Here is an 18,941-nt window from a genome sequence, read left to right on the forward strand (position 1 = left end):
ATTATTTTTAATAGTCTGTATGTGTTACACTATAAATGACTTAAAAGGATTGTGTGAAGATGTTTGTAAGAAAGCCGTGTTAAGTATGTGGCTGATTGCAACACATGTCTTCTTTTTTTTACACTCGTTTAAACAATTGGGTGTGTGTATGCTCAAGGAACACACTGCATTACAGGCCACATCTTTTACACCACAGAGAGCTCTCGTAGGCAGTTACATGTAAAGTGTAATGCTGGGAATTGTGAATACATCGACATATTTTAACTAAACACTTTGTTCATCTGTGCTCACTAGAATCACATGATAAGGCAATATTGCTCTAACCTGATGCGCCGGGTGTTTTTTTTTTTTTTTTTTACGAGAAGCATCTGTTTGGAAACAGTTTGGGAAAGGGCAGACAGGTGATGAGATGACAGCTAAACTTCAACCTGTCAGATCAACGAACCATAACGTAGTCAAACTCTTAACGAAGTCAGTTGGAAAAAGAGTGAAAACATTTTTTATCTCGAGAAAAGCCTTCAGTGTCAATCTTTGCTCTTCTTTCAATGAAGAAATACTATCCAGTTCTGATATAACTTTAGCTAGAAGCATCTACGCTAACCACTATGTGCCCAGCACAGAGGCCATGTTTGGCCATAAATGAATATATTGAAGCCTGGCAAGATGAATTCTTTGTGATCTTGCAAGCCTAGCTGCCTCCAAGGTTAATGTGGCTCCCCTTTTTTGTCGATTTATATCTGCCAACAGAGACATATCCTCAGTGCTAACAGTCACATTGTTTAGTTCAAGGGAAAGAGCATGTTATAAAATATTGCTGTTCAGGGGCCAAATTACATTGATATTCATAACGTGGATTCTCAGTCTGGTTGATGAGGTTTGGTGAAAGACTTAAATTCTGTGGCTCGTTGCCATTTTGAATTCCCTCCGTTTTGCTAACCCCGACTGTTCTTACTGCCAATGTTGTAACTATTGTATTAGTTGTGAGGCTGACGCAAATGTTTAAATCAGTTATTTCAATATTTTCTCTTATCACAGTCTCGACTTCCTTCTTTTATCTTCTCAAATGCCGTAACCCTGAATTGAGCAATAGAAGTGCCTCTCAGTGTCAGCCCTATACAGTATGTTTTTTGCATATATTGTTAAGAATATAGGAATCTACATATCTTCAAAATCTCAGGTACTGGGTTGAAGTGTTTTTGTGCTCTTATCTTCTGAATGAATCCATCCTGTACCATTTAATTAGGCTCCATTGTAAACTGTAGATAGGAAGATATTATAAATGGGTGCATATGTTATCTAGATTACAGTTTTCAGACTTATGACTAAGATTTTCTCGACACAAAAACCTGCAGACATGAACAGAGTTTTTGAAATAGACCACATTCCCAACTGCATTACCACACAAGGATTTTCGTTATTTAACAAAAATGAACAAAGAGCTGTTTTACTAATATAGCCCAAACAAATTCACTGCTTTACCAATGACTTTGTGTGAATATTAATAGTATAATGAATGAAAATACATAATTACATACAAATATGCTACATAAAAATTGCAAAACAATAGCTCAATGGAAAACAGTCATTTTACTGCAAATTTTCTGATATCAGTATAATGTTCAGTTGAAGATGACACAGAGGGAATGTGAAAAATTTGACAAAGAGACTGACAAGTTGGAGCTCTCTGACAGATGATTTAAATCACCAAACTGAGCGGGCAGCCCCTTCTACAATCACATTCAGATGTATTCAGGGAACTGGGTATTTTCTTTGTTTGGAGAAAAGCAGAATTAAGGCAGTTTTCCATGGAAAATATTATTCACTTGCCATAACTCCTACTTTTAATATGAGGTCTGGGCAACAGATGATATAGCCACCGATACAATTCAGCTCAAATGAAACAAGCAGGGTCTATTAGTTTCAACAGATGTTTCAGGTAATTGGATTAACTCTATGGTTTCACATAGATTTCTTCACCTTTTATGTAATCCTTTATTTTTTTTTTTTAGTTAAAGCATGAATGTTACCATGAAGTCAGAGGTATTTGCAGACCTGTGAGTTGTGTTTTATTGGAAATAAAGCTGTGGAGTAGTAAATCTGTTAGTGCTGAGAGAAAACCCAGAGCTGCTCCACCAACAAATGAGCTGGACACGCTCTATAAATTTCTCAAATGTTGCCTGTTTGTGTGTATTTAGGTTTGATGGAAACTTCAATACCAATGTCTCCAAGACCATCTGCTGTGACAGACTTTCCCCCACTGTCAATAGCCGAGCTTTCAACCCTGGACGGGACCTCAACTCAGGTTTGTCAGACACACAAAACACACATACACACACACACACACACCAGATGAAGTTACGAGTATTTGCTAGTATACAAACTGGCCTGGTTAAACAAATGCCTAAAACATGCCCACACAAAGCTTTGCACCATTTAAACTTTGGAATTCTTACTACACACCAAATGCTGAATAATTTAACAGCAATTGCCATGGCAACCGGATTTTAATTAAGAAGTTGTACTATCTTTGCTATTCTTCTTATCCTCTGAAATGTTAAGAGGAAAGGACATTGATCTGAGATGGAAATAATTTGCTGTGCAGATCTAAAGAGATGTCTTTCCAGTCTTTTCCTGTGATTCCTCACTCACACTTTCTTCACTTTCTCTTTCTGTCTGGCCTCTCTTTTTTTTTTCCTCCTCTCTTTGATTTTAAAATGATTTTTATAGCCCGAGATCAAATGCACTCTGTTTGACTTTGAACTCTGTCTGCAATTGTATTCAGGTAGTATCCGTTCTTCGTTTCTGTCCTCACTTCACCTCCAATGGAAATTGCATCAGTTGTCACAAAAACCAGGCGTATTTGTGTTGTTATGGTACATACATGCAACCTCACAAGTCCTACTAGAGATCAAGCAATGGAAAACAGTTTGATGGTGTTCTTACCGCTCCCACAATACATTTATTGAGCCTCCAGATTGTATGAGCACATTGCAGAATATAACCATGTAAAACCCACATGTGTCTGTACCACATATGTCGGCCTGTATTTGATTAGGAAGAAAATGGACTGAATTGACTGAAAACCAGGCAAAGGCCAACTTTCCCCCGCTGGTTTTTGTGTTCTGCTGCCATTGCTTGGTTGGCGGTGTGTTCCTTCTGTGTTTGTAACACAAGCTGTATTTCCTGGAATATTGTACCACTTTCCCTCCAGTCTCAGTCACACATTGTAAAATCACTACCAGTCCCCTCCAGGAATTTGTGATTGTGTGATTGCAAGAATTAAAGCCATCTCTACCAGAGGTTTACCAAGATTTATGAGTAAGATTACTCATAAGAAAGGTTTTTAAATACCCCACATTTTTCTACAAAAATTGTCAAATTGGAAGAATGTAGCTTATTTTACCAAGTACTGCGGTTTTATGCTTAAAAACAAAATCAATTTCATAAGCACTTTTACCAGCGAAAGTCAAATACAAATCCAGCTTTAAACTCCACTAACATAGTGGCAGCACTGTTTCCCTATCCCATGTCTTGTCACGTATTGATTTTCCCCTTGCTAATCATTGCTTTAATTAAACTCCAATTTAAGCCACTAAAACTTCTATATTTCTAATCTAATACTTAAACCTAACCTAATTTGGTTTGCAGAGCTTGTTTACAGTGCTATATGGCGTAGTAGGAAGCACAAAGGTTACCTTATAACCGGATTTCAGGGAGAAAAAGTAACAAGCATGCTTAACTACCTGACTAGCTTACTTACCGCAGTATTTTGTAAAAAAAAAAACAAAATTGCAACTAATTTTAGCCTAGACTTTTAAAAAATAGCTGCAGATTGAATTATTTTCGGGCGCAAAAAGAGGGAGGGGCTGCTTGAAGACATCAGCATGCTGCAAATTAAGTGCTTGTGGTATAATTAGGACGTCCACAGCGCCTCGCCACGTGTTCAGAGGCGAGAAAGTAAGAAGGATATGAACTTCTCTTTTAAGCTCTCTTTTTGTGTAACATCAATGTCTTTTAGGAAACACTAACTGAAAGTATGTGCCATTATCCCCATTGGTATGATTCATTGCTTTTTCTTTTCTTACTTGGACTGCAAGTGTTTCATCCCACCTTCTAGAGTGGCCATTTAATAAAAAAGATAGACCCTATTTCCTTACATATCCAGAGGACACTACAAACTAGTTTATTCGAAATAAAGTTAACCTTTTACTCTTTCATTGTTCCCACCAATTGCCCCTCTCTTCCTTTCTATTTTACAGGAAACCACCAACATCATTTGTTCTGCTTCTCCCATCCCATTCCCCCCCCTATTTTTTTCCAGTCATCCCAGCCTGCTCCTCTCTCTGCAAACCATTCATAATGACTGCCATTCATAACACGTCACCATCGGCTGGGTTTTATTTTCCTTACAAGCCAGTCATGGCGAGTTCAAGTTACCCCTCCGCCTCCCCTCTCCTCTCCCTGTCCCTCACACTCAGCCCTCCTTGACCCCCACGTTCCCAGCGTATTCATTCTCTCCCATTTGTCTCAGCCCAGTCTAAACAAGCAGCCACCGAGGGGAAGGAGGGAGTGAGGGATAATTGAGAGGGAGAGAATGATGAATGAAAGCGAAGAAAGGAGGGGTGAGAGCTGATTGAAATGGAGTAATTGTATCAAGACTGTATTGTATTCCTTCCATCGTCTCTTCTCTCATCTTCCATTTTATTTTTTTTGGGGAGGAAGGGGAGAGATAGTGGATGTGGGAGGCATCAATGGTGATACCAGCAGGTGGGAGTAAAAAGACAGCTAGATGAGAGATGACTTGGGTTGAGTGCTGTATGATTAGAGGACTAGTTTGATCCATCTTCTTTCTTCCATCCATTTTTTCCTTTCGTATCCTTCCATTGCAATTTCATCCAATTACCTGGCTTAGAGATGTCATGTCACCTCCATGTTTGCTATTTTACTATTCCAATATTCTCTTCCTCCATCTTGTCTTCAACCCCCACAAATCTTTCACCCAAAAGGTGCATTGCTTCAGGAACCAAACTGTATGTGCATGCATGTATTTATATACTTATATTTACCCAATTTTCCAACAACTTCAACCATGCCACCATTGTCACCTTGACTTTACCATGCCAAGTTCCCAAGACAACTATTGGATGGGTTGCCTTGAGATTCATATTCTCGCCAGGATAAATTTGCTCTGGTGATCCATTCACTTTCCATGTAGCGCCATAAAAAGCTAGCATGCTAAACTGAGATGGGGAATACAGTAAACATAACTGTTAAACATCAGGATGTAAACACAAATCTGATATAGAACTGATGTAGATTTAATTGTCTTTTATAAAATGAAAGAACCAGTGAGAGAGTCACCATTGTGCAATCCTTAGCACCACCATGCAGAGCAAAGTAGGTCATATGACGACAATGAAGTAAATTCTTTGTTTTTTTCCCCAATATCTGCACCATTCGCTCCTTGCGTGTGATACTTGCTGAACATATGGTGTGTTTATGTAAGGATGTAGATGCAGATGTATCAAAGCAGGTCATTACAATTATGGTTGTAGGAAATGGGTGTCATTTGGGTCCTATTTCTTGGCTTGTCCATCTGTTTCTGGGAAGATGTAAACATCAGTGGCAGAGTGGAGCATTGTGGCCTGACAGATGTATATAGAGCCCTTCTTCCACTGTCAACACAACTGAGTGTTTCCTGTTTATATGAGCCTCAGAGATGGATGGAGTGACGGGGCAGGGATGATGTATGATGGGCAAGCCGGTTATGCAACAACCTGCCGTGTCTCAAAAAATGTTCTTTGCCAAGTACATGTAGCCAGAGGTGCATTTTGGTGCTGTTTATAATGTTTGTCAGTTGGTTGATTTCACATTTAACTATTAGTGTATACATTTAATTTGGTTGAATATTTGACATATGATTTTCCGACCCTACCGTAGAAAAAAAATCTTGTGTTTGGCTCGTAATATTGCCGCAGGGTTGGAAAGGGTCAAAGCAGGTTCTCTTTAGCCGGTGATTAATTCAATGTGATCACAAGCCAAGAACCACATTTTGGGACTGTTTGGACCCAGCTGACATGCAAGAATGGCAGTTAGCATGTCTGGCAAAAACCATAGACTTAATTAACAAGATATTTGAAATCCCACCCATGTCAATGGAAACCTCCAGCTGAAGAATAACAAATACTCAGCTAAATGGCAAAATAGTTGGTGAACGCATACAGCTGCTAATGAAACCGCAATGAATATTTATTAGTAGTAAGAAATTAAGCATTGTAAATCCTGACTAAATCAAACCAAACTTCCTCTTCAGAAAATATTATATTGGACTGGATGTGAGATATTCATTTCTAGCCAAAAATAAGGTGTAGGTGCAGAAATGTAAAATGGAACTTGTTTTTAGCTTTATTTTAGCTCTATAGCCTTTAAAGCTTCTGAACTGTTTCATCCTTCTATCTGATTTGCATCCTAACAAGAGTTGTCCTATAATGTGAATCTATATTTATAGGATTAGTTAGTTTGCTATTCTGACTTAAGGTGATTGGATTTGCCGTGGCTGGTCTGCATATCTGTATTTTTTCAGATAGAAAAAAAACATTTAACAGTTGCTTTATTGTTTCATGTTATGTTAATAAAGCCTACTTTGAAGGCTACGCTCTGTTTCTTCCCTCTCTGTCTCTGTTTTCGCCTGGTAAAGGGCCCAAAGTTTCTATTTGTGTCCCTCTAACCCCATCCTCCCTCCGCCCCCCCATCTCTTTGTGAAAGGCCGTTTTGTGTTGCAGTGAGCGGAAAGGAAGTTGCCGGCTTTGTGATGGGATCTCTGTGAAGATATTGTTGACTCTGTGAGCCAGTAAAAAAAAAAAAATATCTGCCTGTTAGTGTTGAGCAAATACTTAGGCTCAGTGTCTCTGCAGAGGTTGTAGTTAAAGCTGTTATTTCAGCTTACCCTGCAGTCACAGTTATGACACACCGACATCGACATCCGGTATCCACATGAAAGAAACATACTGTATACTTCCCAGTAGTTGAACAGTTCAAACTTCTTTTTCTTCATGGAGTTAATTTATTCTGTGAGAGGTGTGAACGGGGGAAGCATTTACATATGTATGCTTTATGTCCAGTCAGAAAGCGCTGTATGTCATTGTCACGTCTTAACAGGCAGGTTTGCATAGATCTGAATTAGGTGGTAAAAGGCAATTAACAGAAAACAATGCACTGATGTTTATCAGTGGGAAAGTAAGGCAAGGCAAAGTAGTTTATTTATGAGCAGGTTTCATATACAAAGGTAGATTCAAGGTTCTGCAGTGTGGTTAAAAACTAGACAGCTCAAAGATAAAACAACCCAGTTCAAAGTTAAAAACAGCACACTTAAGATATAGAAAATATTAAAAGCACAATAATAATTACTTGGGTTTTTAGAAACATTTCAGTAATTGTGTTGAAGAATACATTTTCAGTCTGGATTTTAAAACTGTAATGGTTGTGGTGTTCAGACTATCAGGCAGTTGGTTCCAGCGCTGTGCTGCTTTATGACTTAAAGCCGCTTCACCTTGTTTAGATTTTACCCTTGGCACCACTAGCAAGCCACTGCCCAGAGATCTAAGAGGTCTTACAGGGTTGTATAACTCAAGCATATCCAATGTGTATTTAGGGCCGACTTCATGTAGAGATTGATGAATAAGTAATTCAAATCAATTCTGTAGCTTGCTGGCAACCACTGTAGACAAGTTACAAAAGTTTGTGTGCAGCAGCTCGCAAACATGATTTAAGTAGCAGACGTTCTTTTCACATAACATGTGTTAAGTTATTCTCAACAGTCAATTCTTACATTATTTCTCACTGTGTGTTCAGACAGAAAGGGAAGCAGATTTGAGAGGCGATGCAATTGTATACAGTTCCATTAAGTGATCGCTCTTCGTTTGATCCAGAAATCATTCTGGTCCGCCATCATAAAGGACCTTCCATTGTTGTTAAAGCACAAGACCAACCTTCAACAAAGTCTTACCTAACCGACACCCCTTTATTGGAAATATGTGCAGCTTCAAACTGAAGTGGACAGACTGATATCAGAAATCAAGTGTATTCCATAGTTTTTTTTTAATTTGCTTCAGTTAGAAACTATAATGTTGAGCATGAACAGCATGATATGTGATGATCTTGGTCATGCAAGTTGTTTCTCTCACCCACTCTGATTCACACAGGAATCACAGTTAACCCCTTGAACTTAAAAGGTCTCCCTGCTGGAGGAGACTGTGGTTCTCTGTACTGTACTCCTATGTTTTACCCCTTCTTTCTTCCCTCCTGCCAGTTTTTCCTTCTTTGATCTTTCTCCTCTCTCCCTTTTCCCCTTTTATCCATCAGTTTTCGTAACATATTTGCTGTTCCCTCTCTGTTTCTTCCCTTTACAGTGTTGGCAGACAACCTGAAGTCCAACCCGGGGATAAAGTGGCAGTACTTCAGCTCAGAGGAGGGCATCTTCACAGTCTTCCCTGCCCACAAGTTCCAGTGCAAGGGAAGTTACGAGCACCGCAGCAGGTATAGACCAACTTCTCCTTTTGTTAAACATTTGATTTTCTTTCACTGTCGAGCTCAAAGTTACTGCCAAACACACACAGATATCCTTTCACTTTGCATAGCATCAGAACAGGCCGGCTTAAGTTTAAACCACATCAACTTGCTCCTGCCCTCGCCCTCTTCCGCCCTCTCTCCCACTGCTCTTCCTCACCCCTCCTCTCTGTCAGTTGCTGTGGGGTGGCCCAGAGGGCACGTTGATGGCATGCCGCCCTCACACACCCTGACCACACATGCCCTTGGCAGGAATGTGGCTCTGTACCATTAAAGCCTTTCGGAATTTCACACCTCCAGTGTTGTGGGTTTTTATGTGGCCACGGCTGAAAGACATCTTTCTTTCTTTCTCATCTTTTCTTTCTATATTATTTTGTTTCTGCTGCATTTTGCACTGTTCTCTTACTTTTTTTAATCACGTCTTTTTGATGTAATTTCTTTTCTTCTTGCTGTTCACGTCAGTGAGCTGGCATGCAGCCATGAGAGAAATGACATTTCTTGGCTTGCCTCAAGTGTGAATGAGGCTTTGTGAGTACATCACTCCCCTTCTCCACCCTCTATTAGTGTCTCCCTGTCCAGCAGACCACACACATACAGGCGCTGACCCCCCCTACCCTCTGCACCCCTCTGTACCCCATCACGCTGATGAGCGTTTTCATGTCAAAGACCCCCCCGATAGATGCACATTAGTCTACGGACCCCTAATTTGAGAGGATTTTGTCCCCTTGAGTATTATTCTTATTTTTAGGTATCAAGATCATAAAGGTCTTATTAGTCAATTAGTGATCAAACTAGGATCACTACAACCCTTCCCTTGTCGTTTCAACTTCCAGAAAATGTGATACAAGTAAGAAATATTGTATTCCTCCTTTTGCTGAGGACCCCCTACAACCCACTTAAGGACCCCTGTTTAGAAATCACTGCATTAACACACACACCAAATATTCTAGACCTACTATTATGTAAACAGCAGGCTGACAGTGAGCACAACGTCTGCTTTTTGTAAATGGATAATTTCTCTGAGGGGTGCATTTTCATATTTAAGCAGGAAGTTAATTATATTTCTTTAGTTTTTGTTGTGTCACTATGGACTACATGAGGCCTGAAAAGCTCTTTTTTTTACGATTCAAAAAAACATAACCATAAACTGAAAAACACACATGATTTTGGATAAATTATTCAGCAATGACAGTGTTATAGAATAACAGTAAAGGAAAGGGGACCCTTTGAGGAAAACCTTTTGCTTAATGCAGACCTGACAAGAAAAGGAAACTCTGACAAAAGCCACCCGAGTTGCAGGAGGAGGAGGAGCGAGGAGGAGGAGGAGGAGGAGGAGGAGGAGGAGAGGAGGAGGAGGAGGAGGAGGAGGGGAGGAGGAGGAGGGGAGGAGGAGGAGGAGAGAGAGGAGGAGGAGGAGGAGGAGGAGGAAGGAGGAGGAGGAGGAGGAGGAGGAGGAGGAGGAGGGGGTGAAAGACAAAGACATAATGTTTAGTTAGCAGATGCGGGAGACCATTGCAGAGTCATGTTGCTGCTTTCTATAAACATTTACTCCAGCTCATAGAAAACTACATCACGTGTTTCTGATGTTTCCCATGACATTTTATTTTCACTGTACACATGCTGTTACAGTATTTGTTCATATTATCTTACTGTGTAATCGAGTGTCTGATCTCTGTGTGCATGTTTGCGTGTGTCCCTGCAGGCCAGTGTATGTGTCTGCGGTTCGTCCCCAGTCTAAACACATCGTGGTGATGGTGGACCACGGAGCGTCTGTAACCGATACCCAGCTTCAGATCGCCAGGGACTCAGCACTGGTCATCCTCAACGCCGTAGATGAACATGACAAGGTTAGTGAATTGAAATAGACCCCATTGTCTCTTACCTTGCTTTGTTCGGAAGAATCTATATTTGGAAGTTTACAGAGCACCAAATGTGTTTTAATGCTTTGGACAGTCAAAAAAAGGCACACTGTTACTCCAACTATATATAGTTTTATTGAATCTCCTTATCACTTCTCTCCAGATCTCCATTCTGTCAGTGGCAGAGACGGTTCGCTCCTGTTCTCTGGACCAGTGCTATAAGAGTCTGCTCTCTCCAGCCACGAGTGAGACCAAGAGGAAGATGAGCACCTTTATCTCCAACATCAAGGCCTCTGATTTAGCCACACAACACGCAGCGGGCTTCCAGAAGGCCTTCCAGCTGCTCCGAAACACCAGCAGTCTCTGCAAACAGAGCACCAGTAAGAAGACAATATTGTGAAATTGTGGTGATACTGCATATTAGGAATGTACACTGTGTGTGTGTGTGTGTGTGTGTGTGTGTGTGCTGCGTGTGTGTGTGCTGCGTGTGCTGCCTTCGTGATCAATTCCAGCTCTGGCACATTTTTTTATAGGCATATTTTGTCTTTTACAACATAATCAATTCTCGCTTGTCATTTTATTTGATATTAATTGATATATGCATTGTTTGAGTATTTGTATTTACCTTTTGTTACTGTCTTCTATCAGCCACAGACATGGTGATCATCTACCTGTCGTCTGGTATCACGTCTCGAGAGTCGTCCGAGCAGGAGAAGAGAGCGACCCTCAGCGTGGTCAGAGAGGAGAACCGACACCTGAACAACTCAGTCATGATCCTCACCTACGCTCTCATGAATGGTAGGTCTCTCATATTTCAGACTGTACCTTTTTGTAAATGAAAATCTGTGGTTTTTAACCTATTTTCACCTGGATTTTGTATCTCCACAAATAAACCAACTCTCCTGCAAAACTCTAGCGCAGCACATGATCCAAAAGTAAAGTAAATTACCTGCTACAATAATTGGTTTAAAGTCTGCTACAAATTGATTTTTTTTAAATACCATCATCATATACACTTTTTTCACCTTTTTTTAAATATAAAAAAGAACTAATTAATTCCAAAAGTTGCTTTGAAAAACAAGATCCAAAGGAGCTACTTTGTGCTTGTACTTTAACTTAAGATGGGACTAGCACTTTACTTAAACTTAGGACTTTTATTCATTACTTTTACTATAATAGCACTAGTTTTGACAGCATTTTTAAATTGTTGTACATTTCTTTTGCTATTTAAAACAGCAGCCCAGCTAAAAAAAACTAAACGTTTTTTAATAACAAAGCACAAAAAACTATTGTTACTTTGTTACTACTATTGAACACACATTTTTTTGCTCTCTGTTAATTGCATGTTCCCCACATAAATGTTGATTTATTAATATTTTTCTTGCACACATTTAGAGCTTCATTCATTTTTGGCTCTGCTTGGAGCTGTTTCTAGGTTAGATATATTTTCTGTGTTCTTGGGTACAATGTGCTCAAGAGAAGACTGAAGGTTAGAGAGGTGCTCAGAAACCTCAAAGGCTTTTTTTTCTGTGTGTGTGTTGGTGTGTATGCTTCCTCTTCCTCCTTTTATTGTCGTCGTCCATCCATCTGCCTCCTCTAATTCCCACCTCCCTCTGCAACACACACACATACACTCACCTCTGCTGCGCATGCATTAGTCCACCATTAATACAAATCGTTTTTGCATCTGAGAATGGAAATGAGGTACATCTAAGAGAGGAGAGAGTGAGACTTCAAAGGGCATACTGCTCACTCTGTGTGTGACTGACAGAGGACCTTGGCTGTTTAAAGAGCTCCATGATGAAAAGGATGCAGAAATCTATCGTCCTCAGAGTTTATTAGCATTGCATATCCAAAAAAACATTTGTTTTGTTGCTGACGCTGTTGCACACAGCTGAAAGGCCCACTGTGGGTGTGTGTGTCTTATTCCCTGCATCCCCTGCCAAATGTGAAGTGCTGATTGTTCAAGGAGATCAGCAGTCTCTTGGCAGTATAATGCACAGTTGTTTGTGTGTGTGCGCACGCATGTGCGTGTATGTGTGTGAGTGTGTGTGTGTGTGTGTTGATGAGATGCCCACCTCCCTCACCAAAACCAGGTATGGTAGTCTGAATAAACTGCTCGACTGTCAGCTAGGGTTTATGGACTATGGCTTCTACCCTCCCATGTTGATTATTACGTGAATATAGCTGTTTTCTTTTGTTTTTTGTTTGTTTTTATTTAATTATATCTTTGAAACAGTATAAACATATTAGGTTTTACGAAACACGCCAAAAACATAAACGGCCCTATCTAGAGCTAGTTTTTGGTTTGTCTGTTTTGGGCTGTTGATTCAGTTTTGAATTTGAAAAACCATTTTGGTGGACTGCTGATGGGGGGAAAGAGTAGAACTTTTAAATATTACACACACTTTAAGACCTTTATCTCCCATACCTCTCCTCCTCCTCCTCCTCTAAAGTAACTCTCAGTTGTTGTTTTTATTGATCTCAGTTAGGTAGTTGCACCAGTAGTAGGAACACAGTGCACATAGATTAAGTGGGTGGTGATGGACAGATTACCTCACATACTGATGACCTACTGTAGTAAGGAGTGATGAGGAAAGATGCAGCACAGACGAGCTGTAAAAGGCATAATTAGCCTAAAAACTTTTGGGACAGTTATATTGATTCCTTGTGACCTGCTGGCAAATGATCTGTTTTTTTAAATTATTAAAAAAAATCACCTTTGCATATCTTCTCATGTTTCTTAGGCCTCAAAGATATAAATCATTTTATTGAGAAATACTAAATGCAAACATAATTGTGTTTGCTTACAATAAAGCACATGGAATTTATTTAAGAAGGTAGATTTTCCAGGATTATCATGCGTATCCTAGAAATAACAGTGGGAATGGATACTCCCTCCTAAATTAAAGTGAACAGAAACCTGTGCTGTCAGCAAATTTTCTCCTTTGTGTTCGTTTGACATTGCCACCCATGGCGACATTACCTTCCGTCAGTCGCCCAGTGTGATGATCAGCAGAGCAGAGCCTTGGCATTAAAAAGGGATTCTGCAGTAATCCAGTCAATGATTGGATACTGGCAGAGATTCTGCGCTCTATCCTTCCCACTGGGTTGTGGGATGCCAAATGTTCCAGGTGACAGCTGCACGGCCATGCTTATCCATTCTCCCCTAAATGACCTTACGAGGCTTGGAAAGATAGTCTGAACTGTGCATTAATGTCTCAGTCGCATATTTTCTTTAAAGCGGTGAGGGATTTATTCACGTTATGATCTCTGAGCCTCGTAGACGACAGTTGTGTTTGGCAGATGCATGGGATTGTACGAATAAAGCTTATAGAGATTGTGACGCAGGATCACAAGTCAAGGCCTGCATGTATGAAATATCTCTGATGCCGATGCCCAAGAAGTTGTGAAATCCATGCGGCGATGTATAGTATGCACTTTGATTAATGATCCAGTTTATTGCAAGCCTCTTGCTGCTTTAGCACGTGAACTGCATGAGGTTAAATACATCTCTCGTTTAAAAACATCTTGATGAATTTAGTGCCTGTTTGGTGGCCGGAGTGTGATTTCTTTTTTTCCAGCTCCTTGAAGGAATTGTTTTTTACAGAGAGCACTGGGTTGCCTTTTATAATAGGAGTCATGCACTCTTTAGTGAAGAGCTCTTTACTCTTTTTACCTCCTTTCAACCACTCCCTCCTCTTTTCATTTGCACAATTACTCTCTTCAATAGGCCTTTAGCCATGCCGTCAGTTACGGATTTGTTCTTATTATCCCTGCTTGATTAAATCAAACAAATTCCGTCATCGACTCCCCCTCCCTATCCTAAACTCATTGTTTATCTCATTCCTTCAGAGGGAGTAACGGGCCTGAAGGAGCTGGCCTTCTTGAGGGATCTTGCAGAGCAAAATTCGGTGAAATACGGTGTCGACCGAATGTCGGACCGGGACCGCTCCTCTGTGGTGTCCTCGTCTGGATCAGCAGGCTCTTCCATGATGCCGGTGGTGAAGGGAAGCATGATGGTACTAAACCAGCTGAGCAACCTGGAGACAACAGTGGGCCGCTTCTACATCAATCTGCCCAATCGCATGATTGACCTGGCCCGCTTTAGCCTGCCCTACTCTGACCCAATGGGAGACGGTGAATATTGAATAACATTTAAACTTTTGGCCAGATAGTAAAGATTCTCATCCAGAACAAGTGATATGAATTGCAATTATATACAATTTGAAGGAATAGTTCAACATTTTAGAAAATACACAAATTCGCTTTCTTGCCAAGAGATGAGACCAGAGATTGATACCACTCTAATATCTGTGATCTTAATACAAAGCTAGAACCAGCAGGGTGTTAGCTTAGCTTAGCATCAAGAATGGAAACATGCAGCAGCTAGTAGTAAAAACAACAAGTTGCGGTTTTACAGGGAGTTGCATGCGGAAACAATTTTTTCCCCTGGGCCAGTGACTTGCCAGGGGAGATTAAAAGAGACATAACGTGTTAATTCATGAGCTTTGAAGGTAAGCTAAGCGAAGCTCATTGCCTGGTGGCTCTTGGTTCATATTTATTGTACAGACATGAGAAGTATATTGGTTTTCTGATCTAACTCTCGGCAAGTAAACACTTCTACTGAAGGCAAAGGGATAACTTTGTGTATAAAACTTAAACTGAGCTGAGACTTTTTATGAACTTAACTTAGATCCTTGTTCTTCTTTCTCCAGGTTTTATTATGACGGTGAGCCGGCCGTGTTATTTTGGTAACCTGCTCTTGGGCGTGGTCGGGGTGGATGTGAACCTGGCCTACATCTTGGAGGATGTCACCTACTACCAAGACTCACTGGCTTCATACACATTCCTCATTGACAACAAAGGTCAGTCACATAGAGACAGGCAAGGTGGTAGTGATCAGTAACATTCTTTGTGGGCTCCTGACTCTCCCACACACCGTGCAGGAACTGTGTCTTTTTCAACTTGTGGTCAGCAGTGTTTGTAAAGTAGGTGTACAACCAAATAAGGCTTTGAGTCATGACAGCCTGTTCTCCAAATAAAGGTTTTTCCATGTGCAGTAATAACAGGTCTACGGGGTAATACAACAAACATAGCAGATCAAATCAGTCACTCATTGCCTGTTGCTTAGATTTCTAAGCCAGAAACAAAACAAGCAACAATCAGGAAAGATCATGCTACGACCTACAGGTCCGGCAGACTCCAGTGGTCTACAAAACATTCCTGTGCGTGTTCAGGGTATCAATCTTTATTAGTCACAGCCTTAGAGAAACACCCCAAATGGTTGGAAGAAAGTGTATTTTGGTGTTCTTGTTTCACATACAAGTGGAATTACTCCTTATTTTGTCTGTCTCAACTTCCTCCAGAGCCATTATGCCTTATTAGACTTAATTGACATCTTCTTGGTAGCACTGGCACTTCTTTGGCATCTCATTCTATGTTGAGCCATGCCTCAGTGCTTTGCCACAGTGCTGGGCGGTAGTGCTCATGTCCGGTCTTGGTTTGTTTTGGCCACAGCTGAGGGGGTCTTGACTAAACCACTGGTGCTGCACAGCAGGTAAGTTGTGCTCTGTAGGCCTGGAGAGCAGTGACATTAATGGACAGGGTTTGTCCCGCTCCTGCCAAGCTAATAAGATAGTAATTGAAACTAAAAGTGAAAAACTATCTGTTAAAATTGAAACTTTATTGCTGTTACAGGTAACACACCTATATTTGTAAGTGAAGGGAGAGTATCTATGTACAACCCAGCTGTTGTTCAGATCTGTATCTCTTCTACAAGCTCTCTGTATTTGTGATATCACCCAAGTCCCAACGCAGAGGAGATCAGGGAAAACACTACAAATAACCCAAACTGAAACTGAATACTTGCCATGCCTAAAGGGAAAATTAAATTAAAGTTGAAATGTAGACGGCAGGAAGGCCGGGTATATCTAACATGACTGGCAACAATCACCACAGTAACCAGACTTGATATGTGTATTGTTTTGCGGACTTGGAGGCAGTGCCATGCTAATATGAGGCAAGAGGAAGGGATGATTAAAACAAGTTGGAACAAGATGAGGTTGAAATGAAAGGTTGCATGACGTGTAGAGTGTAGAGATATTTAGGAGGGAGGGGAAGTGAAGTATAGTGGAGCAAAACCAAAAACATGGACGTTTACTCACCTGGAGGGTTTGAATAAGTGTTCAGCATCAGAATCTTCCACTATTAAACCTAATTATTGCAAGTGAATTTTTGCAGCTGTGTGAGTTTTGCTCCTCTGCTGTGCCATTCAATAAGTCTCCTTTTTTCCCTTTAAATGTTTGTTATTGTAATAAATATGCCATCAAATTATAGCTTATTACTGCACCATGCTTATTAGTGCAGCAAGTCGGTAAACATTGACAAATGAGGCCCATTAAAGTTATTAGTTGGCATTCAAATCGTCTGCTGCCAATTAGAGTGTAGGTAAATATGATTAGGTAAATACACCACTGACAAGAGGCTTCCGGACCAGGAACTAAAAATAGCAGATGAGTAAATTGCAAAGATTTTGGTGTGGGAGGCATTTGTCTATTAACATTTTGAGTCTGTGTGTTGATCAGAAAGAAACAAGCCTCTAAAAGAGGTGGCAAAAGTACACACATTCTTAACTCAAGTAGAAGTGTATAAAAAAAATAGAGAGTAGAAGTACTGATTTAACTTCTTTACTCAAGTAAAAGTAAAAAGTACTCTCTGAAAGACATTTCCACAAGCTGTTCCTGTGCAAAGCTAACTGAAACTTAAAATCGGGTCAAGTCTCCCTCTCGTCTGTTTCATCTTGGTACGTCTTTTTCATTGTTTTTGTCATGTTACGTCTGTCATCATATGCATATGATGTTTGGAAGGTGTGAAATGTTGCAAAATAATATTAAAATCATCAATAATTCTACTCAAAATCATTCAAATCTAAGTAGCAAGCCCATTTTGAAAATGTAAGGAGTAAAATGTGCAGATATTTGAGTAAAAATGTACGGGGTAAAAGTAAAATGTTAGAAGAAGATATACCAAAATTTTTGACATTCAGAAGAATGTCAAAATAAATAGTTTATAGTAAAGTACAGATACCTGATAAACCAACTTAAGTACAGTAGCATAGTATTACTATTAAGTACACTATGTTTGGTACCTGAACTGGATTATGTATAGATTTATGTGTAATTTCTATCAATGTTCTGGTCCTCTCCATGTGCACTGTAGTATGCTGTATGAGGACAGAGATGCTTTGTCTAATACAGCATATGGATTATCCATAAAGAGTGTGAGAGACCACACCTGCTGCTACACCATGCATTAGAACTGTGTAAAAAAACACGTTTGTTTACTTCTTTCAGAACAGATGGACTTTCAATCCAGTATCTTGAGGGCTTTTTGTCTCTCCCAACATGATTACAGGTGCTGTTAAGAGCCATTTATCACAGCCCTACACTCCTCAGCACCACCAGAGTACTATTTGATACTGAGCTTCTTTAGAAACGTTTAAAGGTTATATGTTGTTGTCCATCTCAGTGGAATTTGGATAGAGAGCAGCATTAAAATGAGCAGCATGCACTTTGTAGCATCAACAGCCTTATATTATTAGATTAAAGTAAAAAAAAAAAGTAAAGTAAATGTCTTTGTGTGTATGTATCCATCTACCATCCTCAGATGTGTTTTGGAGAGGGTACAAGTATAAACCTCTAGATGTATCTGGTGTGAGTAATTCTACACTCCAAAAGACAGGCAGGAGGTTTATTATTTCTGAATTTGAAATGTAATTTATTTCATTTATTTTTAGGCTTTTTTTTGTTTTTGTTTTTTGCTAAACTGGTTAGATAAGGAGGCGCTATACCATGGCTAGTCTTATTGTTTGACTGTCTTTGGAGCTTCCAGAATTGGTCAATAGGACAAAAGGTTTAAAAAATTGGTGTCACTATATCAATATATCAGTGGTGGCATGTATCAAATGTGGAAAAAACAAGGATTTCACATTCTTTCTGACATTTTTAGTTATTGGGGAATAATACTCCTGGAATTGAGCCTTGTCACTTGACCTGTATAAAATGCTAATTTAAATGACTATGATTTGTACTTTAATTGGTGGAAAGTAGATGAATATTGATAGAATGAGTAATTGTGCAATATAACTTTGTTGTGCCTTGTTTGACAGTGACCACCAGTTGCTCTGCTGGTCCATAATACAGACACAGTAGTTGTTTTAATGTTCCATGCAGATGCAGTTTTTTCTTACTTGGTCTGTGTAAGTTGTTGTTGTACTAACTATTAATGATCTTGCTTGTCAACTTATTGTTTGATTTCCCAGGTTACACCCTGATGCATCCATCACTGACGCGGCCCTACCTGATGACAGAGCCTCCCCTGCACACTGACATCATCCACTATGAGAACATCCCAGGATTCCCTGCTGTCCGACAGAACATTCTCGGGTAAAAAAGGATGAAGATTAAAAAAACTGTTTTAAAACTGACCATTTAAATCCAGAATTCCCCCCAGACA

The 18,941-nt window shown here is 40.0% G+C and overlaps 1 protein-coding gene across 2 annotated transcripts in view; it reads left to right on the plus strand.

Moving 5' to 3' along the window:
• Positions 1 to 18,941, plus strand: part of cachd1 (cache domain containing 1) — a 92,015-nt gene that overhangs the window by 53,591 nt on the left and 19,483 nt on the right. For both annotated transcript variants that reach the window (XM_035653831.1, XM_035653829.1), the window contains 8 exons: positions 2,196 to 2,302; positions 8,409 to 8,535; positions 10,268 to 10,412; positions 10,588 to 10,804; positions 11,073 to 11,222; positions 14,280 to 14,564; positions 15,143 to 15,292; positions 18,748 to 18,871. In XM_035653831.1, coding sequence (XP_035509724.1) covers positions 2,196 to 2,302; positions 8,409 to 8,535; positions 10,268 to 10,412; positions 10,588 to 10,804; positions 11,073 to 11,222; positions 14,280 to 14,564; positions 15,143 to 15,292; positions 18,748 to 18,871 — 1,305 coding nt within the window. The remainder of the gene's footprint in view (positions 1 to 2,195; positions 2,303 to 8,408; positions 8,536 to 10,267; positions 10,413 to 10,587; positions 10,805 to 11,072; positions 11,223 to 14,279; positions 14,565 to 15,142; positions 15,293 to 18,747; positions 18,872 to 18,941) is intronic.

Source organism: Morone saxatilis, unplaced genomic scaffold (assembly GCF_004916995.1).
Source record: "Morone saxatilis isolate NCDOM2014 unplaced genomic scaffold, NCSU_SB_2.0 Contig12, whole genome shotgun sequence".
In the NCBI taxonomy this organism is placed as follows: domain Eukaryota; kingdom Metazoa; phylum Chordata; class Actinopteri; family Moronidae; genus Morone; species Morone saxatilis.